Here is a 19231-nt window from a genome sequence, read left to right as displayed (position 1 = left end):
TGGCACAGACTTTCAGCATTGAAAACAAGACATGTGTCAGCGGAGGCCTTTATAACAAACTCATTAAAATGGCACAATTTTTTTAGTCTTGAATTACGAGTGAACCCCAGGAGCACGGAATGCCCACAGGCTTAACCTTACACTCTGTGTAAACCAACAGATTCAAATCCTACAGAAAGCCAATTGAATACCTTTTCTTTATCTTGCTGCAAGACTCAAAATCCTTGTGAAAATGGAAGTCACAGTTTAATTTTCCAGAGGCGGTAAGATATGGTAACGAGAGATGAACTCACACCTCAGAGTGATTCCTCTCGGAGCACAGGCACAGCGCATGTGAGACCGCAGGGAGGACGAGCACGGGAGGGGTGACCGGTCCCTTGCAGTACAACGATGGGCACTGGCACAAGCAAACAGCTCATACTCACCTCTGGCTTTCAGCGTGAGCTAAAGTATCAGAGTCACAGAGGAGTTCAGCTTAAGAAAGGCACCACCAGTCTGACACATCTGCACACAACCCATCACACAATCCCCTGTCAGGGGGCAGGAGGCGGCTGATTGCCAACTTGGGGGCAGCGATTTCCCAAGGCCGGGTCTCTACTGGGGAAGCTGAGAGAGGAGTCTGTCAGCTCAGCCGGTAGAGAGAGCTGCCCCAAGTGAGCAATGGTTGAGATGGAGGGCAAGGTCTGTATCTCCACCTCAGGCACCTTCACCACTCCATCCCGATTCCCCCAGCTGCCACCTCCTTTAAGGTAAAAAGGGAAAAAAATAAGAGTTTTGCAGTGACTCCTCTGAATGATCTACAAATAAATTGTTCATATAAACAATTAACTGGAGAGATGGGATGAGATGATGGGGGCAACTTCTGGTGGGAGGACAGTGAGGAGAGAGAGGCCAGCAAGACTCCTGGAGCTGCAGTGTACATGGGGCAGCATCAGAGCTCGTGCCTCCTGAGAGGGCAGTGGGGCTCCTGCTGGGCTGGGGCAGGGTCTGGCCGGCCATGGGCTGTGCTGGGAAGGCTCTGCCTGTCTGCTGCAACGGAGCTGCACTGCAGGCTGCAGTGCTCAGGGCCTACAGAACTACCTCAAAGGAAAAGCCACTTGGCAACAAAAAAAGCCCTTTGTTTTACCACACCTTTAGAAACAGCCACTGACCCCTTCCCTGCCTTCCTCAGCTTAGTCTTCTGTGGGAGGTCTTCTGTGTCCCATGTTCTCCTCTCTGGGACTCCTGCCAGCTGAGCTGTGCCCCTAGAGCCGGTGACTGTAGCTCAAACAAGTCCTTCACCACAGCGTGTTACAGCACACTGCAGACATCACTTGGGACTAAACTAGCAAAACACACATCATTGTGTTTGCTTCCCTTCCTTCTTCTCTGGGTACCAATTCATATCAGCAGAGCACTCAGACTCCACTCCCTCAACATTGCCTGACCGGACTGAGGACCTGCCAAATAGACAGCATCGTTCTTTGTAAAACATCTTCCAGAACAAGCAAAAAACAGAAGGATGGCCCTGCCCTAATTTCGACCATTTAAAAAGCCCTCTTTACTTTCCTTAGGGCTTTAAGTCTTATTGGCTGGGTTTAATTCAATGCACTTGAAGCAATGAAGTTCATTGAAGTTGGTTTGTATGAAGAGTTTTCTTTCAGGGAGGCAGCATTAGACAGTGAGGTGCTGGATCCCAGGAGGATATTAAACGTTTAATATACTAGCAAATATGACATATAAAAATGTTCTGTGGAGGATGAGCAGCAGAGCTAAAAAGCATAAAAAAGCTTCTGCTCATCTCCAGGCTGCTGCTGAGCACTGCAGACCTCCAGCTACTGAATCAATCCAAATTCAAGAGCTTTTCCTTCCTTTAATATTACACAGTGGCTTTTGCTAGCAGTAGACATGACAAGCTGAGCAATTTCCTATATAGCCAACTGTATGCAACTCCTATGAATAGATTGTAGCAGTAATTTGCAGTAATTGTCTGAAACTGCAGTTTACTGTTATTATTGATTTTGGACCAAATCTGAAGCATTTTTATTGGAGAGATTAGGAGTTATAGTTCCCTAAAGATCTGGTTTTACTAGATGTAGAAGAGTGTCACTATAAAAATGAATTTCAGTACTTTTCAGTATAACAATGTCATTTAAATTAATTTTCTTGCTAATTCCTGCACCCAAGGTGACCAATAGCACCCAGCCAACTCTAGCTATAGCTTTTCCTTGCTGGGTTAAAGACTGCAGAAGCTGCCAGTCCTACAGGCCAAAGCTGGCAAGAGGAAAGCACACTAGCTAACATTTAAAATACAGGAGCTCACTGAAGCAACTTTGTGAAGGTGCAGTACAGGCTGCCTGGAAGGCTGGGAGAAGCCTCAGCTCAGCAGCAGGCAGTGATGAGGCTGCCACTGCTGCCACTGGAGCCAGATTTGGGTTCACATCTGTATCAAAGGCATGTCAAACACGGATACAGGACTCCTGCACAGGAGCGTGCAGAAGACTGGTCAGTGCTGTACAAAAGGTGACATTTGAATACTCCAGGCACAATTTCCAAAACCTCCCCAAAAAAGCTAAAGGAAACAGGAGCTCTTTCACTTCTAGGTCTGTGCTGGCACAACTGGTCCTGGCAAAAAAAGTCTCATACACCCTTGCCCTCAAGGGTTGGAACAGTGATCAGAGGTGATCATTGGCTTCTTGTATAGTTACCTCGCTGATTTACTCTGCGTAGGTCCCACCAACACTAGACTTTCTATCTGTTAGTTAAATAAGGTTTCCAAGCTTGAACAAACCCGCTGATGATATTAAATAAGACTGTTTCTTTGAAAGAGCTACTGAACAAGAAAATAGTGATTTCTTTCCCCACCACAATTAATGAAATAATTTTCATCTGCTTTTTTTTGGAGTTTTTTTTTCTTGAGAAGCAAAATAACAGCCTTGCCGATTACTCTTTGCTAAGGTACCCGATTGTGGTGACATTGAGGCTGACCTTGGAGTCACCTCCCCCGCTGCCGCACTCTCCTTTGTCGTACCACCATTTGTTTTTCAATTTGTCCAAGAGGCCTTGCTCATTCAGTTTTAATACTGCCAGGTTAACAGCATTTCTTGAAACGATAAAACATAACTTGTAAGAAAAAATGCACAAATGCTTAGGAAATCGTAACGTATAAAAAAAGGAGCACAAGAGGACAAATTGGCTAAAATTTCACAGAACGTGGAGCTATCAAAATGTCTGTACAGCAAATACAGGGTTAAATATTGGAAGGTGGCATGGAGGATAACATTTGCTCAAAACTGAAGTGTGCGGGATGGGGAAATCGTCTTTGAGAAAAAAAGTAACAACACCACATCATGCAGTTAACATTCGTCACATATGGCAGGTTAACTCGGCTTTTACCATTTAAATTGAAAAAGCCATTGAACTGTAAAATTAAAACAGCAACAAACAATCAGAGAGGACAACACGAAGAGAACACAAAAAAATGGATGCATTAAATAAATGAAACCATAATTTACCGTCTTATTTAACTCCATGGAATATTGAAGATTTTAAACTTTTAAGTTACCTCAAAATCCACAAGAAAGAAAATGACAACACAATACATCAGGGTAGGTGGAATACTATAACAACATGGATATTGTTATATTATTCCACCCACCTTAATGCTGAGCCTTTGGGGGTTGCTACACCATAGCCCTTGGAATCCAGGTTGCCTCCAACTTTCATGGTGTCGCAGGGCTTGCGCTGCTCGATGTACTCGTTCATCGTGGACTCCAGCAGGAAGGCAAACTTCCCCTTGGACTTCCTCACCCGGGCCACCCCGTCCGCCGTCGTCTTGGTGAACACCGAGGGCTCGGCCGACTTCATGTATGACCACATTTTCTCATAGACAGCTATTTTTGACCTCTGGGAGAGAAGAAAGGAGGGAAAGGAAGAGTCATGTTAGCAAGACTGAGCTCCTTGGGCTTAGCTGGGTTAGAGGTGTAATGACACCCTGTAACTGATTAAGGCTAACAGATCAAAAAAGTCAAGGTAGCTCAGAGAGAGATACATTGCCCCCTGAACAAACACCAAACAAAAAAATGCTTGGGGGGAGAAGCATATCTCAGACATTTATTCTACTGATCGCTGAGTAGCTGGCAGCCTCGGAATGAGCAATGGTGTGTGCCCATCCCAGCCTTAGCTCCTGTTCTGTGCTGGGTTTATCCGCCCATGTGCTGCTCTGCTACCGAGCCAGAGGGAGATGGGAAATCCCAGCTCATCCATCATTGCCAACAGATGCAAAAGGAGCCTCTCCTCTTCACACAAATCCTCAGCATTGTTTTTTTTTTAGACTAACTGCAGCTAGGAAGGGCTGGCATTTGCTTATTACAAGTTTCAGCAAGGCAGGAGTGTGTTTGTCACAGTGGCAATGGCAGGTCCATGATACAGGAGACCAGGACATTCTAGTGGCTGCCAACAGAGATGCTCAAACAAGAGGTATAAATAGTAATTAAAAAATCTTTTATGAATCAATAGTCAAATGCTCAGAATTCGGTTTCCTATTTTCCTAAAAGACAGCAAATACAAATATTAGCAATAAGCTGAAAAAATCGCTGGTTAACTGCTTGTCACCCATCTATATTTTTTCCTGATTTCCCTGTTTTGAGCCTGAGCAAACACTAACAGTCTCTAGCTCAGCATACAAGCTTTGGAAACCTTGAAATGTCGAGAAATGTGTTACTTCCCCTTCTCGCTCTTCCCCACCAGTAACATTTAAGCCACCCTCAGATCTCAAAGCCACCTCCAGACTGTCAAGAATTTGTATCCTGGACTCCCAGTTAAACTTTCCTGCTTGGTCAACACAAGGCAGTAATGCCAACTGCATTTCTCCAAAGTCTAGAAATCCCAAGGCTTTATATAAGGCCAAGTTGTGGGTACCTTGAATTTATGCCTCATATTTCTTGCCAGTTCCCTGTCCAAAGCTTTCCTTGCAGAACAGGAGTGAAGCAGACAGTAGCTAAATCTAGTTCAAATTTAGCAAACTTGTGGTGGAAGACTGCTAATGTCCATCAGCTTGATGATCGAGATATGCTTCCTCTTTACTCAGGATAATTTAATGCATTTTGAATAATGTAATGCTTAACAAGCAGCCTCCAAACACTTCACAGGGAGTAAGCCCTGCCTGCACTGCTCCTCAGATTAACATGCTCAGCTGGTGCTGCTACAGTGGATAGAGAGGAGCACAGAGGGCAGGATTTTATTTTATCCTTCCTGATGAACTGAAAAACAACTGAAAATGCAAACCAATTAAAATCAGCCCATCTGACAAGGGGAAATCAGAGAGACAACAATATAGCCCAGTTACAAGAGGGGCTGGCTGGGTGGTGGGTGTGAAAAACAAGTCAGAGAGAGCATCTCCTAGCTAAAGAGGGGCAGTACAGCTTTGTTTGCCCAGCATCGGGACAAAAAAGGATGTAATTGGGGTCTGAACTGGTCCTTACAAGTTGAAAGAAGGAATCTGTATTTTCCTGATCTTCCCGTGAAACAGCAAACACTGAATAGCCTGAGATGAGGATGGTGGCTCTGAATTTGAGTGGGGAATGTGGCAGTTCAGCCCCTGCAGGGAGTGCTAAGCCTCAGCTGACTGCAGGACCATGGATCCTGCCCAAGGAGCGAATCTCACTGGGGCTCAGGGCCAGGGACCCATGGGCTGGCAGCCAGAACACCCTGATAGCCACTTAATCACTGCCTGCTCGAGGTGCCCTCTGCGGGCACACTTCGTGCTCCTGCTTTTCCAACAACCCACTTAATGGATGTGGGCATTTCCTCATCTCCTTCCCTGCTGGGAGCTGCCCAGGGCATTGCATGGCTCCCAGGAACCTGCCAGAGGGGCTGTGGGGATTCCAGGGATACCAGAAGTGCTGGGAGGTGGTGTGCCCTGTGGGCAGCAGGGCAGCTGTGAGCAGTGGCAGCTGTGCCCCCATGCAGGTGGCAGTGCAGGCAGTGTCCCAGGCACTGCCCTGGCCAGCCTGCCAGCCCTTCTTGGGCAGCTCTCTTGGGCATAAGGGAACATCAAACAGCCTGGATGGCCAACACGGAGCCTGCAGGAGCAGTGGCAATCCTGGCATGTCTTAGCTTCAAGGTTCTCTTCTTCTAATATAAATAATGCAAACACACCTGGCCATTTATATTTGCAAATAGGCATCCAAGGGACAAAAAGAAGGTAGAAAACCATCTTTACTCTTTATACCTCTCAGCAAGCTGAGGTTGTGCACCTTCCAAATTGTGCATGCACTGCATGTGCTTTTGCTTGTTTTCCTCTGCAGAGTGTGCCTTTAATTACCCAGATAAACCAGAGTTTCTTTTCCTTTCAGTCTTTTAGCTCACACGTGAATACCTGTCTGTCATAAGTTCTTTCATACTTTTTCCACCTGACTACCTGAAAGCAGTGGCCAGTGCATCTGTGCATTGTCAATAATCACAGTTATCTGGTGAGTGCCAGCAGCATGCACAGGGCTGCACATGGTCCACAAAGCATGTTCCCTGCTCCAAGGGCAAAGGGTGAATATCATCATTCATGCTTCAGAAAACCAAATTCTATAACTGAAAACCTGATCTTTTTTCAACTTCAACAATTAGCCTAAGCTTTACAGTCTGTTGCCTTCACTTAACTCTTCTGGATGATGTAGTTAAAAATCAGTTGCCATTTCTATATGGTCATTGCCCACCTCTTCTTCTGGCAAGTGGGATTTTCAAAATATCTTGTTATTATCAAATTAACTAAATAAGAACAGCAATCTGATCTAGTAGAAGTAGACAAAAATTGAAGCTAGAAACAAAGCACGTGTTGACCTGGAAAGGTTACCCTAAAAAAGCATCAGGCATGTGTTTGGAGCACAGTCTGGCTGAGGATCCCAGGGGTTCTGAGAGAGAGGGCCAAGGATGTGATGAGCTCTGGCCAACGAGTCCTGCTTGGTGAGTGCTGATTTTTGCAGCATCACCCAAATTCATAAGAAGGTGAAAGTAATTACCTATGATGAGGCTTCTTGGAGAAAGGGACAGTGGCAGCAGATGAGCTGTGACACCTGCACACGTGCTCAGCAATGCTCAAGTGCTCAAGGGTGTTTGCTGCTCCTAGAGCCATATTTTAAACCTGCTCAATGCTGTGAAACAACCAGTTGATTAAAGCTGGTCAAAGATGCAACAGGATGAAATGACAGATGGTATTTTTAGTAAATATTTTTTTCCATTTTTCCAATTGCCTCCACAAACCCCAACCTTCCCAGAAGCCCCTAAAAGACTTTCATAAAAGAAAAATGTCTTTTCTAACTATAAAGCTCCAAATTCTGTGTTGAAAGAACATTCTTACCCATCTGTCCCCCTCTGCAGACATTCACACTGCCTCTCCCAGCCCCCCTAGGAGTCTGACACACATAAAAGGGGCCAGACAGCAGAAGCAACCACAGAGAAAGGATTTACACTCCTAAGTAAGGCAAGGTCTGACAGATCTGCACTGTTGCTAGAGTTCAGTGGCAGTAAAACATTCTCCCTGTCAATAAAGTGTTACTTTTAAAGAGATCCTTAGTAAAAAAAAAACTTAAAAGCAAAGATTTAAACCAATTCAAAGCCCATAACTGTAGTAACTCCCTATGCTCTGCAACTCCTATTTCTTTGATATTGCTCTCCAGAAGTCCACCACACACATTTCCTTGGGATTTCAAGGGGATATTATTATAATTTTTTTCTTAAAAGAAACATTTTCAGTGTTTCATCTAGGCCCTGAGACACATTAAAGCGTCTTCATTATCGCAGCCTTACTGCAGATATAAATAGAACTGGCCTTTGCTTTGTCAATAATGCTGGCTTTTTTTTTTTTTTCTTTATTTGGATATGTTTATGCAGAAATATGAGCCACAAACACTACAGCCAAGGGTGCAGACAGCTCCCTTCCATGTCAGCAGGGCCAGCAGCTCTCGTGCCAAGGACTCACTTCACTTGGCCCGTTACTAATTGGCACCTAAATACACGTTGCTTCTGGGTAGCAATGCATTCATTTGAAAAGGAGACGTCAATTCCATCAGTCCACAATTTTAACACTGTCTTTCATTCTAATTCTACTAGTTTTGCTGTGTGGTTGACTCCAGCAATGAAATGAAAAATCAGCCAGAGTGTGTGGCAGCATCCAAAAGCGTGGCCAGTCAGGGCTGGGTGAGTGACACAGGCATGGGAAGGAGGCAAGTTTGCCTCTCAGATGCAGCAATTTCTTCAATCCAGCAACCACAAACGTGGTTCCAGCTGAGCTAGACCTTGGTTTCACTTTTGTACATTCCAAATCACCTAGAGATACCTAGCAAACCTCAGCACACCTTGGGCAATTCCTTGACATTGGTTAAATTTAGCTCTAAAATATGAAGCCTCCTCCCAGTGACTGAATTCCCTTCCCCCTTTGCAGACATCTGTCTCACACTTCTGCTAAAAGTGACATTGTGTCACCTCCTCCACTACTGAGTAGGGGTGAAGCTGTTGTGTTTGAAGGAAGCAAGGCTTCTCCTTTCTAGTTAAAGTATGTTACAGAGATGTCCTTTACCTAATTTAGAACGTTTAACTCTCCCTACCACCTCCTCCACAACCTGAAGGTCTTCAAAATGTCGCCTTGTGCAGCCTGCTGGGATATTTTATTAAAAATGACTAAAATGGTCCTTAATTTCTTATGACAGGGACCAGGAACTGATTTCCCAGCAGCTAAGCTCAAATTGTTCTCCTATAGGTGAGAGCTGTTGGTCAGCCAGTCATGAGCTAAATTTCCTCAAATATTATTTTAAAAATCCAGTTATCTATTTTATAACTGTATAACTCTTTTTTGTACTTTAAGAAATTTTGGATTATACTGATGTTAATTTTTTACCTCTGCCTTCAAAATTAAGAGTGATAAACAAAGTGTAGCAAAATAAAGAAGCACGTGGAGCATCCTGACTGCAGCACACACATAAGGTAGGCAGAGACACCAACAAAGGTCCTAGAGCAGCAGACTTACCACTCTCCTCTGCTGCACAGGCCCTATGACTACATTACAGCTCCTTAACAAGGGACATTTACAGCCCTTAAGTCAGACAGATGTTGCTGATACAAAACACAACGGTCCGTACTAAAATCAGTGCAGGTATTTAATCAGAGTAATACATGCTACCTTTATACAGATCACAGCTCGCTTTGTAGAGATGCACACCTCACTGGAATGAACTTGGGCAGTTGAGTGTGAACTGTAGCTTCATTATCATCACTCATTGCTTTTCCTCCACGTGTGCAATTAGCTCTTCTGCAGCAGCTGATGAGTCCAGGAGCTTATGAACCATTTAAAAGCAAGTTACTAGACAGGAATGAAAAAACTGCCAAGAGACTGCCTTGGTACTGCTGCTGCTGCCTGGCTTGGGCCCCACTGACATCCACGGGGTTTAGGCAGTTGCTTAACTAAACTTCTAATTTGGCAAATTGCAATGGAGTGGCACCACTGTGTTTGCTGTTTGGATATGGCTTTGACTGGATGCCTTTCCACTCCTCCCAAGCCTGATGTTGGGTCATCCCTGGCCCAGCTGCCTCTTGGGGGGAGTGAGGGGCACTGGTGGGAGCCCTCAGCCTAATCTCAGCCCTGGAGCACATGGAGGCCAGCCTAATGACGATGCTACATAAGAACATGATAAATACTATTAGTAAGGTCCCTCTGCCTGAGATTTCCAGGCTCTTTACTGAGAAGGTAAAAATAGGTCTCATGAAGGCCAGAGGGCACCATTAGTCCCCTCTCCCCAGTGAGGACACGAAAGCAGAGATGTCATTTACTGAAGGTCATAGGGCAGAGTCTAATAGATCAATGTCACAGCTTTTAGCCACAGATAACTTGTGATGCCAGCAATTTACTTACCTATATGGACAGAAAAATCAATCCCATCATTACATGAACCTCTTGCTTTTATTACATTCTCGGCAGAAGAAAGTAGGTCAGGGCATTTCTCTTCCAGCAAGGCCAAACCCCAAATCTACCAATCTCTACCCACGGTTTATGAATTTGTGGCATGCCATAGAAAAGCAAGGTTCAAGTATGCACATGCAAACTAGTCTGTATGCTTGTAGGAACACACAAATCTTTGAGAGTGTATGCACACACATAAAGGAAAGGGTGACCTGTGACTAATAATATTTTGCAGCCAAGCATATGATGGGAGACACTGTCATGTTGGTTTATTGCTCAAATGATAACTTATGCTTTAGAAATGGCATTTTCTTTCCCAGATGGGGCAAGCAGAGCCCAGAGAGCAGAAGGATCAGGCCTGCAAACCCCTGGACTGCTGTTTTTCTTTAGAATCCTCTATGTCAAGATGCAGACTACCCCTGCACGGGGCTGAGGGATGGGGAATCCAGCACGAGGCCGGTGGAGGTGGTCATGGTGGGGAAGGACAGTCCACAGCAGTGTGCCCACTCAAACAGCTGGGGAAGCATCTTAATAAAGCCCCTCAAGGCTTCAGCATCATTAGTTTTTCCACACCTGACACAGACAGTGGCCTGATCATAAAAGGAAGTGTCTTACAGATATAATACAATATTTTAGGAGGTGTGTTTTGAGACTTTCTCCCTGTGTATTATGGTCCTTTTCAAAGAGTGACCTTTGGCAGCTGGCAGGTGATGTGTTGTAGCTGCTTTTTAACAGGCAGCTCTTCTGCAGCGAGCTCTGCTCACACAGACAAGCAGAGTCACTCCAGCTGCAAGCAGACGCTGCTGACATGTCAGTAACAGTCTGAGCAGCAGAATGTAAATCAAGATTTTACGACGTCCCTTCCTGGCACAACACTGAACTTCAGACTATATTCATCTCCTCACTTTGTTGCTGCCTTTACTCCTCCTTGTTGCAATGCTGATTGGGAAATTAAAATGAAAGTCTTTACCAGAGACAAGCTGCCTTTGTAAATCCTCTGTGACTCAGGGACACAGCCAGCGCTTAGCCCGAGGAAGCAGTGCTGGGGGGGTGACAGGGCTGGGTGGCACATACCAGGGATGTGCTGGGTAAGCCTGTCTGTCTATCTGTCTGTCTGTCTGTCTGGGGAGCAGGAGCAGCACACACTCGAGCTGGCTGGAGGGAGGCTTACGTCAGCCTTCAGGCTAAGGGGCATCTTTCCAGCAGTGACATATTCAGCAGAGTTGTCTTGTCTGGGCAACTGAGCAGCACAACCAGCCCTGCTCTGGATTTGGCCTGCAATAAATTAATAGAGAATGGCATTTCCAGCACATGATCTGAATGCTGTCAGGTCTAATGAGTTTTCAGTTCCAGACAGAAAAGGCCAATATACAGGCAATGATGGAGAAATCCCAGTGGACTGCAAGAGAGGATGTTTCATATTCACATCATTAGAGTTTCTAAACCTTCATGTATTTTCTAATTATGCAAAAGTAACAGTAGCAGTGCTGTGAGTCATTTATCAGCACCCATGTATTTTAAATGAATCTCTAATAAGCATGTACTAGTGTGACACAGCAGCATTACATAAAGTAGTAGAGACTTGAAAAACCAGGGTCCTCGCTGTCTTGGGCAATGTCATTATCATTATCATAGAGCTTCTCTCCAAAAAGTAGAGCATTCAAACAGCAAGTGATTTTCCCCCCAGGCACTCTCTGCTTTGCCTCTGTGGTACAGACACAGTTATAGTGTTAACCCACTGTGAGCTGCTGTGTCTGGCTTCCCATGGGCTGCAGCCCCTCTGTGTCCTGCTTCCCATGGGCTGCAGCCCCTCTGTGTCCTGCTTCCCATGGGCTGCAGCCCCTCTGTGTCCTGCTTCCCATGGGCTGCAGCCCCTCTGTGTCTGGCTTCCCACGGGCTTCAGTCCCTCTCACTACCTGGTCCCACAGCCCTGCTCTTACAGAAGGTGACTGCTGGGTGGTATGGAGACAGAGGTGAGCTGGAAAGCCTAAACCACAAACACAAGAGCTGATAGACAAATGCCATCTGTTATTGAAGATAATGGAGAGCTTTATTCAAATATTTGTTACTAAGTGTTGACTGGAAGTTTTTCTAAATGTTGGCTTGCCTGCTGAAATTAATAAAATGGTTCAGCCACCTTAAGCCCAGCTCCGTTCAAATGCTTCTTTTCCAAGAAGTAGATGATGGATGAGCTGTTAATTTTAGTTCCTGTAAGGATACATTTTCCTCTCCAATCTGTAGGCCTAAAGACATTAGATCACTTCATGGGAAACCATTTCTTTTGTAATTATGTCACATTTGATTTCCTGTTGCCTTTAAAACTGCCTGTTGGCCATGTGGCAGAAAGGAGGTTCAAGAGATTAAATGAACCCCAGCAGCAGACCATGTATCATCCATGCAATGGAGAGGCTCTGATCTCTCTGCAACCATGCATTCACCTTTTAATATTTGTACATGCTCCCACCTATATCAAACAGGGGAAGAGAGAGAAAATATATAGGTGAATAAAATTTTCACACCTTCTGTGTTTAAAAACAGTTAAACTACAGGACTTTTTATGATTAACCACTGCCACATTGCGTATCTCAGATCTATAAAACTCATCTTTGAAGCTACTACTTTTCTGTGATGTTCTATTCTTTAAAGCTCATAAATACAATCACACTTCAATATTTTTGTCAGGAATTTGTTATGATGACTGTGTTGTTTAGCTCAATGTCAAGAACACAGAAAGCTCCAAACTGCTAATCATAGTTTTATCCTAAGGCAAAAGGAAAGCATTTGTATGATGGCAGTGCTAGAAACAAGTCCTTCATCTTCACTAGCAGAAGAACTTTTGAAATTAAAAATCAAAGAGTTTAACTACAGATGAAACCCTTAGTGCTGCATGCACAGAGTTCACAATGGTGTTTTTAATAGCCTCTAATGATGATCTCAGTATCGTTTGATTGCACAGAATGCATAAAAATCATATGGCAGCTAGGGGTGTATAACCCAAGGCTTCTCTTTACCTAAACTGCTTGCTCGTGGAATTTATTTCCCTCTTGTCTTCACACAACCTTATCATCAGAGGAAAGCAATGAACTCTTTAATTTATAATGGGGTGTAACACACTGGTGCTTCCGAACGCATTACGGTCATAATTCCTGCGCTCTCCGGAGGCTCTGCCATGGAGCTGTGCTCCTCCTTGGCTGCCTGACTGGCATTAGCCTTGCCTGCCACTGTCAGAGGCACCTGCATGGGGAGCCCCTCTGCACGCTGCCAGCTGGGGGGCAAGTGGCACTTGGCTCTTTCGAGCCAGGAGGGACCCACGGGTGCCATCACAGCCCAACAGAAGGCTCTACTGAACAGGAGGGGAGCTCTGAGTTACCTCCTGTGCTTTTAGCTGAAGGTATTTCTAAATCCTTTTGATGGGTTAAAGGAATGTTTTCTTTTAATTTCAAGAGTATTTTGGAGTTTGGTCTTTCACTGTTCTTTCATATAAACGTTCATTTTGTTTTTTGGTGTTTATCTGCCTGGTGTTTTTTTCTTTGCTTTCCAATAAATTGTTTTTTATGTTGCCTTTAGTTTTACCAGCTAAACAATTTGGTACTTCAAGTTTCTTTTCAAGAGATACCTCACCAGTCCCCTTCCCACTTACTGCTTTTTCTGGTAGCTGTTTGCATGTCAAAGAACCTCTCCTCAGTATGGGCAACCAGAAATGCAAAGCCTCTTGCCAGTGCATCTCATATTTTCTATCTTTCGTGCTGAATGATTCTGATTTCAGAATAGTTTCAAAATGGTGAATATCTTAAGGGCCCATCCTTAGCATGACTTCCTGTGTCTTAAAAACTGTGGGTTTATACATGTTTTATGTATAGACAAAGTCCAGAAAGGACTCACATCTGAACTTGGTTTGCAAAGAATCACTTTTTGAGGAAAACCAACTGTAAAAACTGGAACAACCATCATGCTCAAATGATCTTCTGCCTTTCTACTGAAATTCCTAACAGATCTGGCAATTAATGACATTTCCAGGAGGAAAAATCAGGAGCTGACTTCAGGGCAAGAAATTCCACCTGAGGCATGGGAGAGCCACTCAGTAGCTGAGTTGTTTGGTCAGGGACATCCTTAAACTTGTGCTGAGAAACATACAAAGAAAACTTTCTACAATAAAGTAAGATTAATTGGAGATCTTCTTTTTTCCTTAATTTTGTGAACAGTGATTAACTACGTAAGTCCTCAGTGAAGTGTACTAGCAGGTCAGCTGTGCTTGTTGATGATCAAAGATATACTTGTCAAGGTATTTTGCAGAAGCCTCTTAACAGAAATATCTGCTATCATTTAAAAGAAACAACCATAAATTCAAGGGCAATTTATATTTCTAAATGTCTACAAACATGTCCTGCTTCTGCTGAAGTTTAAATACAGCTAAGTTTAGACAAGAATCACAGACTGATTGTAAAGGTCATGCCTTTTGAATATATGCATATTGGAGGTGAAGTATTAGAGTGTGGTATTATACTTAGGCTCAGTGCTAAATTTGGATTAAATAGTATTATATTGATTTGGTAAGCTGCTCAGATATGCTGAAACTTTAATTGAATGTATTAGAAGATGTTAATTCTAACAGATAGACCCTTAAAAGTAGCTTAGGGATTTGAAACTTCTTTCTCATACAAGCCTTCACCAACCTTCAAGAAAGAGAAAGAGGAATTTTGGAGTCCTTAATCTGAGTCCATGTGTTAATAAATATCTCAGGAGAGGTTCTTTCTTTTCCTTTTCAAAATGGATGAGTGCCCTTTGAAAGCCAAAAGGGAATTGATATAATCTATTGATTGCCATTTAAACACTTTTATAAGCTAATTAGCTCAAAATGTAAGATGTTTCTGAGCAGAAACAAGCAAAAACCATGAGAATACAGAGAGCTTCCTCTGAATCTTAGATATACTGGGAGGACAAACGCCCTTATGCAGAGAATCACCAACAAGTGAGGAGTGTAAACAGTGTCTGTTGTGAAACTGCTATAACATACCAGCTCTGGCTGGCACTGTGAGAGCAGGGTTGGGACTGTGAGAGCAGGGATGGGACTGTGAGGGCAGTGTCACACCAAAGCAGCCACTCTGCAAGCCTCAGGCAGCAGTGGTGTATCCAGCTTAACCCCCATAGCTGGGAGAGCCTCTGCCCAGGAGACACTGCCGTGTTTAGGGAAACCGCCAAGACTGGAAAATAGGTCATGAGCTGGAGTCTGCCCAGGTCTGAAGTGGCTCAAAGTCATTGCCATCTGTTCATCTGAACTGAGAGGCTGGTATCAGTCCAGTTTCAGGTATTCACACAGTAAAAAAAAACCTTCAAAAGTGATTCTGTCTGGAAATGGGGCTGGCAGAAGGGAGCCATGACCTGGAGGAGCTCCTTCTAGCACATGCAGACAAGATGGTGGGGATCTGAAGCTGACTTACATGTCATCCCTTTATGATTCATCAGGAGGCAATTTTTCCTTTCTACTGTCAGTCTGGTACCTTCCACTGACCAACAGCAGTGATAAAGATCAGGATCTGACTAGAATCTTGGAGAAACATTTTAGCCATACAGCTCTAGAAAGAGATATAGCTATACCAGCTTCCTAACAGGATCTTGGAGGGACTGTCCTGAACCTCCTGTGTGAAGCCATGACCCAGCGATAAAGCCAAGTTACTCCCCTCTTACTGAGTAAATGATCATGAGCCACTCAGCTAACTGCTGTTTAAACTAGCAAAATGCTGGGGGAAAATAGGTGAAGGATATTTTCCTTACACAGGGGATAAGCATTACCCTGTACTCGAAAGAACTCATGGCTTTTTCCAATTCAGAGCACTGTCACATCCACTGATGCTTTTGGTAGCAGAGTGGAAAGAGATGCCAAGGGAGAACAAGTACCCTAGAACACAGAGAGGTGCAGTCTGTGCTACAGGATCTCGGAAAGCAAGAGTCCTCCAAGTTATTTAAAGGTTCAGCCACCTTTACCATCTTATTAAGTCACTGATAAAGACTGTACAATGAAGTATTTATGTGAACATACGCATTTCTTCTAAGGCAAAGCTTTTGCCCTTTTCAAATCAACTGAAGAAGACTCTAATTACAACACTTTCATGGATGCATCACTCTATTCAAATTAATTACTCTGCAAAAGTTAATACAACTGAATTATGTTGTGTTCCTTGAGAATGCCAGAGAGAGAGAAGCACACTTAAGGCTCATTCGTGTTCCCACTGGGCCCATACAGCCTTGCTCCACACTGCTGGGGCTCTGCTCTTGTCCATCCCCATCCAACTCCTGTCCTGGCCTGATGGAGCTGGCAGCTCCTGACAGATCAGCTCATTTACAACCCTGCTTTTCCCAGCACCAGCAGGGAGACACAGCTCATCTCAAGATTATTAGCAGCACAACAAAGCTTTCATACATTTACCAGACTTTGTATCCTTTCACATGAAACACTCATTCCTTTGATCTCTCCTTGAGAAGGGGTTTCCTTGTTGTGTCAAACTATTAAGGAATTGAAGGAATATCCCCATACAATCCCTTTTTCTATATGAACTGTAACAAGGTAGTCAAAAGAAAGCATTTCCCCCCTAAGATCAGTATAGTAACCATAAACAGCACCAATATTTCTGAACAAGTTGTGCTACCTCTTTTGACAGGTTCACTCAACTCATTTTTGTTGTAGACATAATACTGCCTTAGGCTGATAATTAAGCAGAATAAAAATTTTTATACACTAATGCCATCCTTACAAGGTCAGTGTTTATTTCATAGGATTTTAAAACAAACAGAAGCTGCTGTAATGTACCTGCTGCCACAGTTAAATACAAACAACTGAGTATCTCTATTAATATAAAGACATTACAGGCAGAGTGCAAAAGCTTCATAAAATACTTTGCATTCCCTTTCAGGTTTACATCAGATGTCTATGCCATGTATTGAAATTTTAAGTACATTCAAGGAGCCCTGGGTATTTCTCCAAGGAGCCCTCAGTATTTCATCAGCCTACAGCAGCAAGGGTTTTTTTGTCTCCCTCCTCCCTCCTGCTTGCACCTGGCCAGTATGCATGACAGCAGTAATTAGTCCTGCAGCACTGGCCACTCTTCTATACAAAAAAAATGTTGGTATGAATGGCATCTGATTGGCACTGCTGAGAGAGAACCAAGAGCTCCCTGAAAGGCCTGAGCATTCCAGTTCACCCTTGGAAAGAAATAAGAGCTTCTCAGGATGACGTTTTCAGAGATATAAAAGTGGACTGAGATCATATTTAGAGTTCCTAATACCTCTCATCAAACTGTCTGCAGTTCAGCCTGTGACTTGGCAAGGGGAGAAAGGAAGGATGATCTCAAATAAACGTGTGTACCTGCTTCTACCCCCAAATGTTGCAAAGCCTGCACCTCCCTAACCAAGGTGAAAAACAACCAGAGTTCTGGGGTACAAAATTTTTACCCAACTGTCAGATACAGGCACAGCCAGACACTGGTGAGCAATGAAGACACAACAATGGCAGCAATCAATGCTCCACCAGGAATGAGCAGCACATAGGCCTCCCCTCCCCCTTCATTCTGGCAAGTGAGCACGACGTCGGATGGCATTACTGGCTGCCAGCTGGGCACGCACAGCAAGTAGGTCAAGAGCATCGCTCCTTGCAAGAGTTTTCTCTGCTAAATATTGTGCCAACCACTGCATTATTGCTTGTCAGACCAAAGCTCTGAAACTGGTGTTACAAAACCCTTCTCATCACAGCAGAGGTTGGGTGTTCCATCTTGAGATGATTCAGGTTAAGCAAAACCACCCATTTCTGGTAAAATGCCTTTTGATATTAAAATCTGCACTCAGGCCTGTCCTGATTGCACAAAGCATAGGATGGCTATTACAGCTGTGTACAATCAAACAACTGAAACCCATAAACTAGGCACTTAAAGGAGATTTAACAGACTTACTCTAAAGAATTCTTTGGTTGAGCCTGAATCCAAAGTGCCATAGGCTATTTCAGTTTGTTTAGCCAGGTCCTCTGCACTCTCTATGGGTGAAACCATCCTTTCCACCGTAAGGAAGGCAGCGAGATTAGCAGTGTAGGAAGAGATAATGATGAGAGTGAAGAACCACCACACTCCTCCGACAATTCGCCCTGAGAGAGATCTATGGAAAAACACAAATCATTAAATTGCTTTGAAGACAATCCTTGATTTTTTTTTTCCTTCGCTGAAGAGAAATTCACATGCACAACCCTTTTGTCCAGATCTTCCAGGTATCTCTGAACAGCTGGTCTGTGAGCCAGCTCCTGATAACCTCCCTCAGGAGCAGGAGTGAAAAATCAGTGTACACCTGGTCTTACCTAGTGCAACCCTTTTTGTAGTCTTTCAGTGAAAACAAGAACAGTAAATTAAGAGAGAATTCATTTGGGGAGAGGAATAAGCTCTCCTGACTTCCGCAAACCCTTTGTTGGAAAAGGCTTTTCCCAGAAGATTTCTGTTGTCTCTGCGTGCCCAGCCTTTCCCTGTGCTGGACATGCTGGGATATGCATGTTCCTTTGCCCAGCTCAGAGGACACAAATGCAATTTTTACTGTATCCACTCCCAAAATGTAACATACAGTAAACTGCAAAAATCTGAGTAAACATGCAAAAGACTGTACCAAAAATGATCCAGTATCCTTCTCTCATCACAACCTAGCAGGAATTACAAAGTGAATCTGCATATTGAAGTGAGAAGAGAGGCTGGTTTGGTTTATGTTTTATGTTAATTAAAATTTGCATGTTGCACTGTTTCAAGTCAAGCATATCCCTGCTTTATAAGCACCAGAGCAACAGAGAAGGAAATAAAAAAAAATCCCTGTGTTTAGTTTTTGTTGCAGTCTTTGGTTTTTGTTTTTTTAAAGGGATTCCATATGGACTTAATAAAAAACCTATTTGCAACACATAATTGCAAAATGCCTAATGGTCAGAAGGTTTGGATCTTGTCAGCAAGAGCTCTTGATGCTTTACAGCAACTGAATAGCCTCAAAGTATTTGATCTAGGCTGAAGATCACTCAGCTGGGTGGGGAATTTCACTGCCATGTACATTGCTTGTTCTTCAAATACAGCAGGTTGACCAAGAATCATTTCAACTGCTGAGACAAAGCTATTTCATGTTTTCCCTTAGCTCTGCTGATCCCAATGGAGGAAGAATCAATCTCAGACACATCTGTGGAACCTGGGTGCTGTAGTCCTCAGTTTGTGCAAAGAGAAGAAATAGAAAACTCTTACCTGTTCATTTGTTTCCTTCAAGCCCCTCAGTGCCATCCCCAGACAGTGGGTACAAGTTGTC

The 19231-nt window shown here is 43.8% G+C and overlaps 1 protein-coding gene across 6 annotated transcripts in view; it reads right to left on the bottom strand.

Moving 5' to 3' along the window:
* GRIA3 (glutamate ionotropic receptor AMPA type subunit 3) overlaps window positions 1–19231 on the bottom strand; it is a 145117-nt gene that overhangs the window by 18217 nt on the left and 107669 nt on the right. For 3 of the 6 annotated variants that reach the window (XR_012055996.1, XM_041716163.2, XM_072929120.1), the window contains exons 12-14: window positions 17866–18064; window positions 3638–3885; window positions 2968–3082 (exon numbers count right to left, since the gene is read on the bottom strand). Coding sequence is in view for 5 of the 6 variants with exons in the window: in XM_041716163.2 (XP_041572097.1) it covers window positions 2968–3082; window positions 3638–3885; window positions 17866–18064 (562 nt within the window). In the remaining variant the exon portion in view is untranslated. The remainder of the gene's footprint in view (window positions 1–2967; window positions 3083–3637; window positions 3886–17865; window positions 18065–19231) is intronic. The other 3 variants (XM_041716164.2, XM_030272620.4, XM_072929119.1) reach the window with 1 other exon arrangement.

Source organism: Taeniopygia guttata, chromosome 4A (assembly GCF_048771995.1).
Source record: "Taeniopygia guttata chromosome 4A, bTaeGut7.mat, whole genome shotgun sequence".
In the NCBI taxonomy this organism is placed as follows: Eukaryota; Metazoa; Chordata; class Aves; order Passeriformes; family Estrildidae; genus Taeniopygia; species Taeniopygia guttata.
Note: the sequence above shows the minus strand (reverse complement) of the source record. Positions and strands in the feature narration are given on the sequence as shown.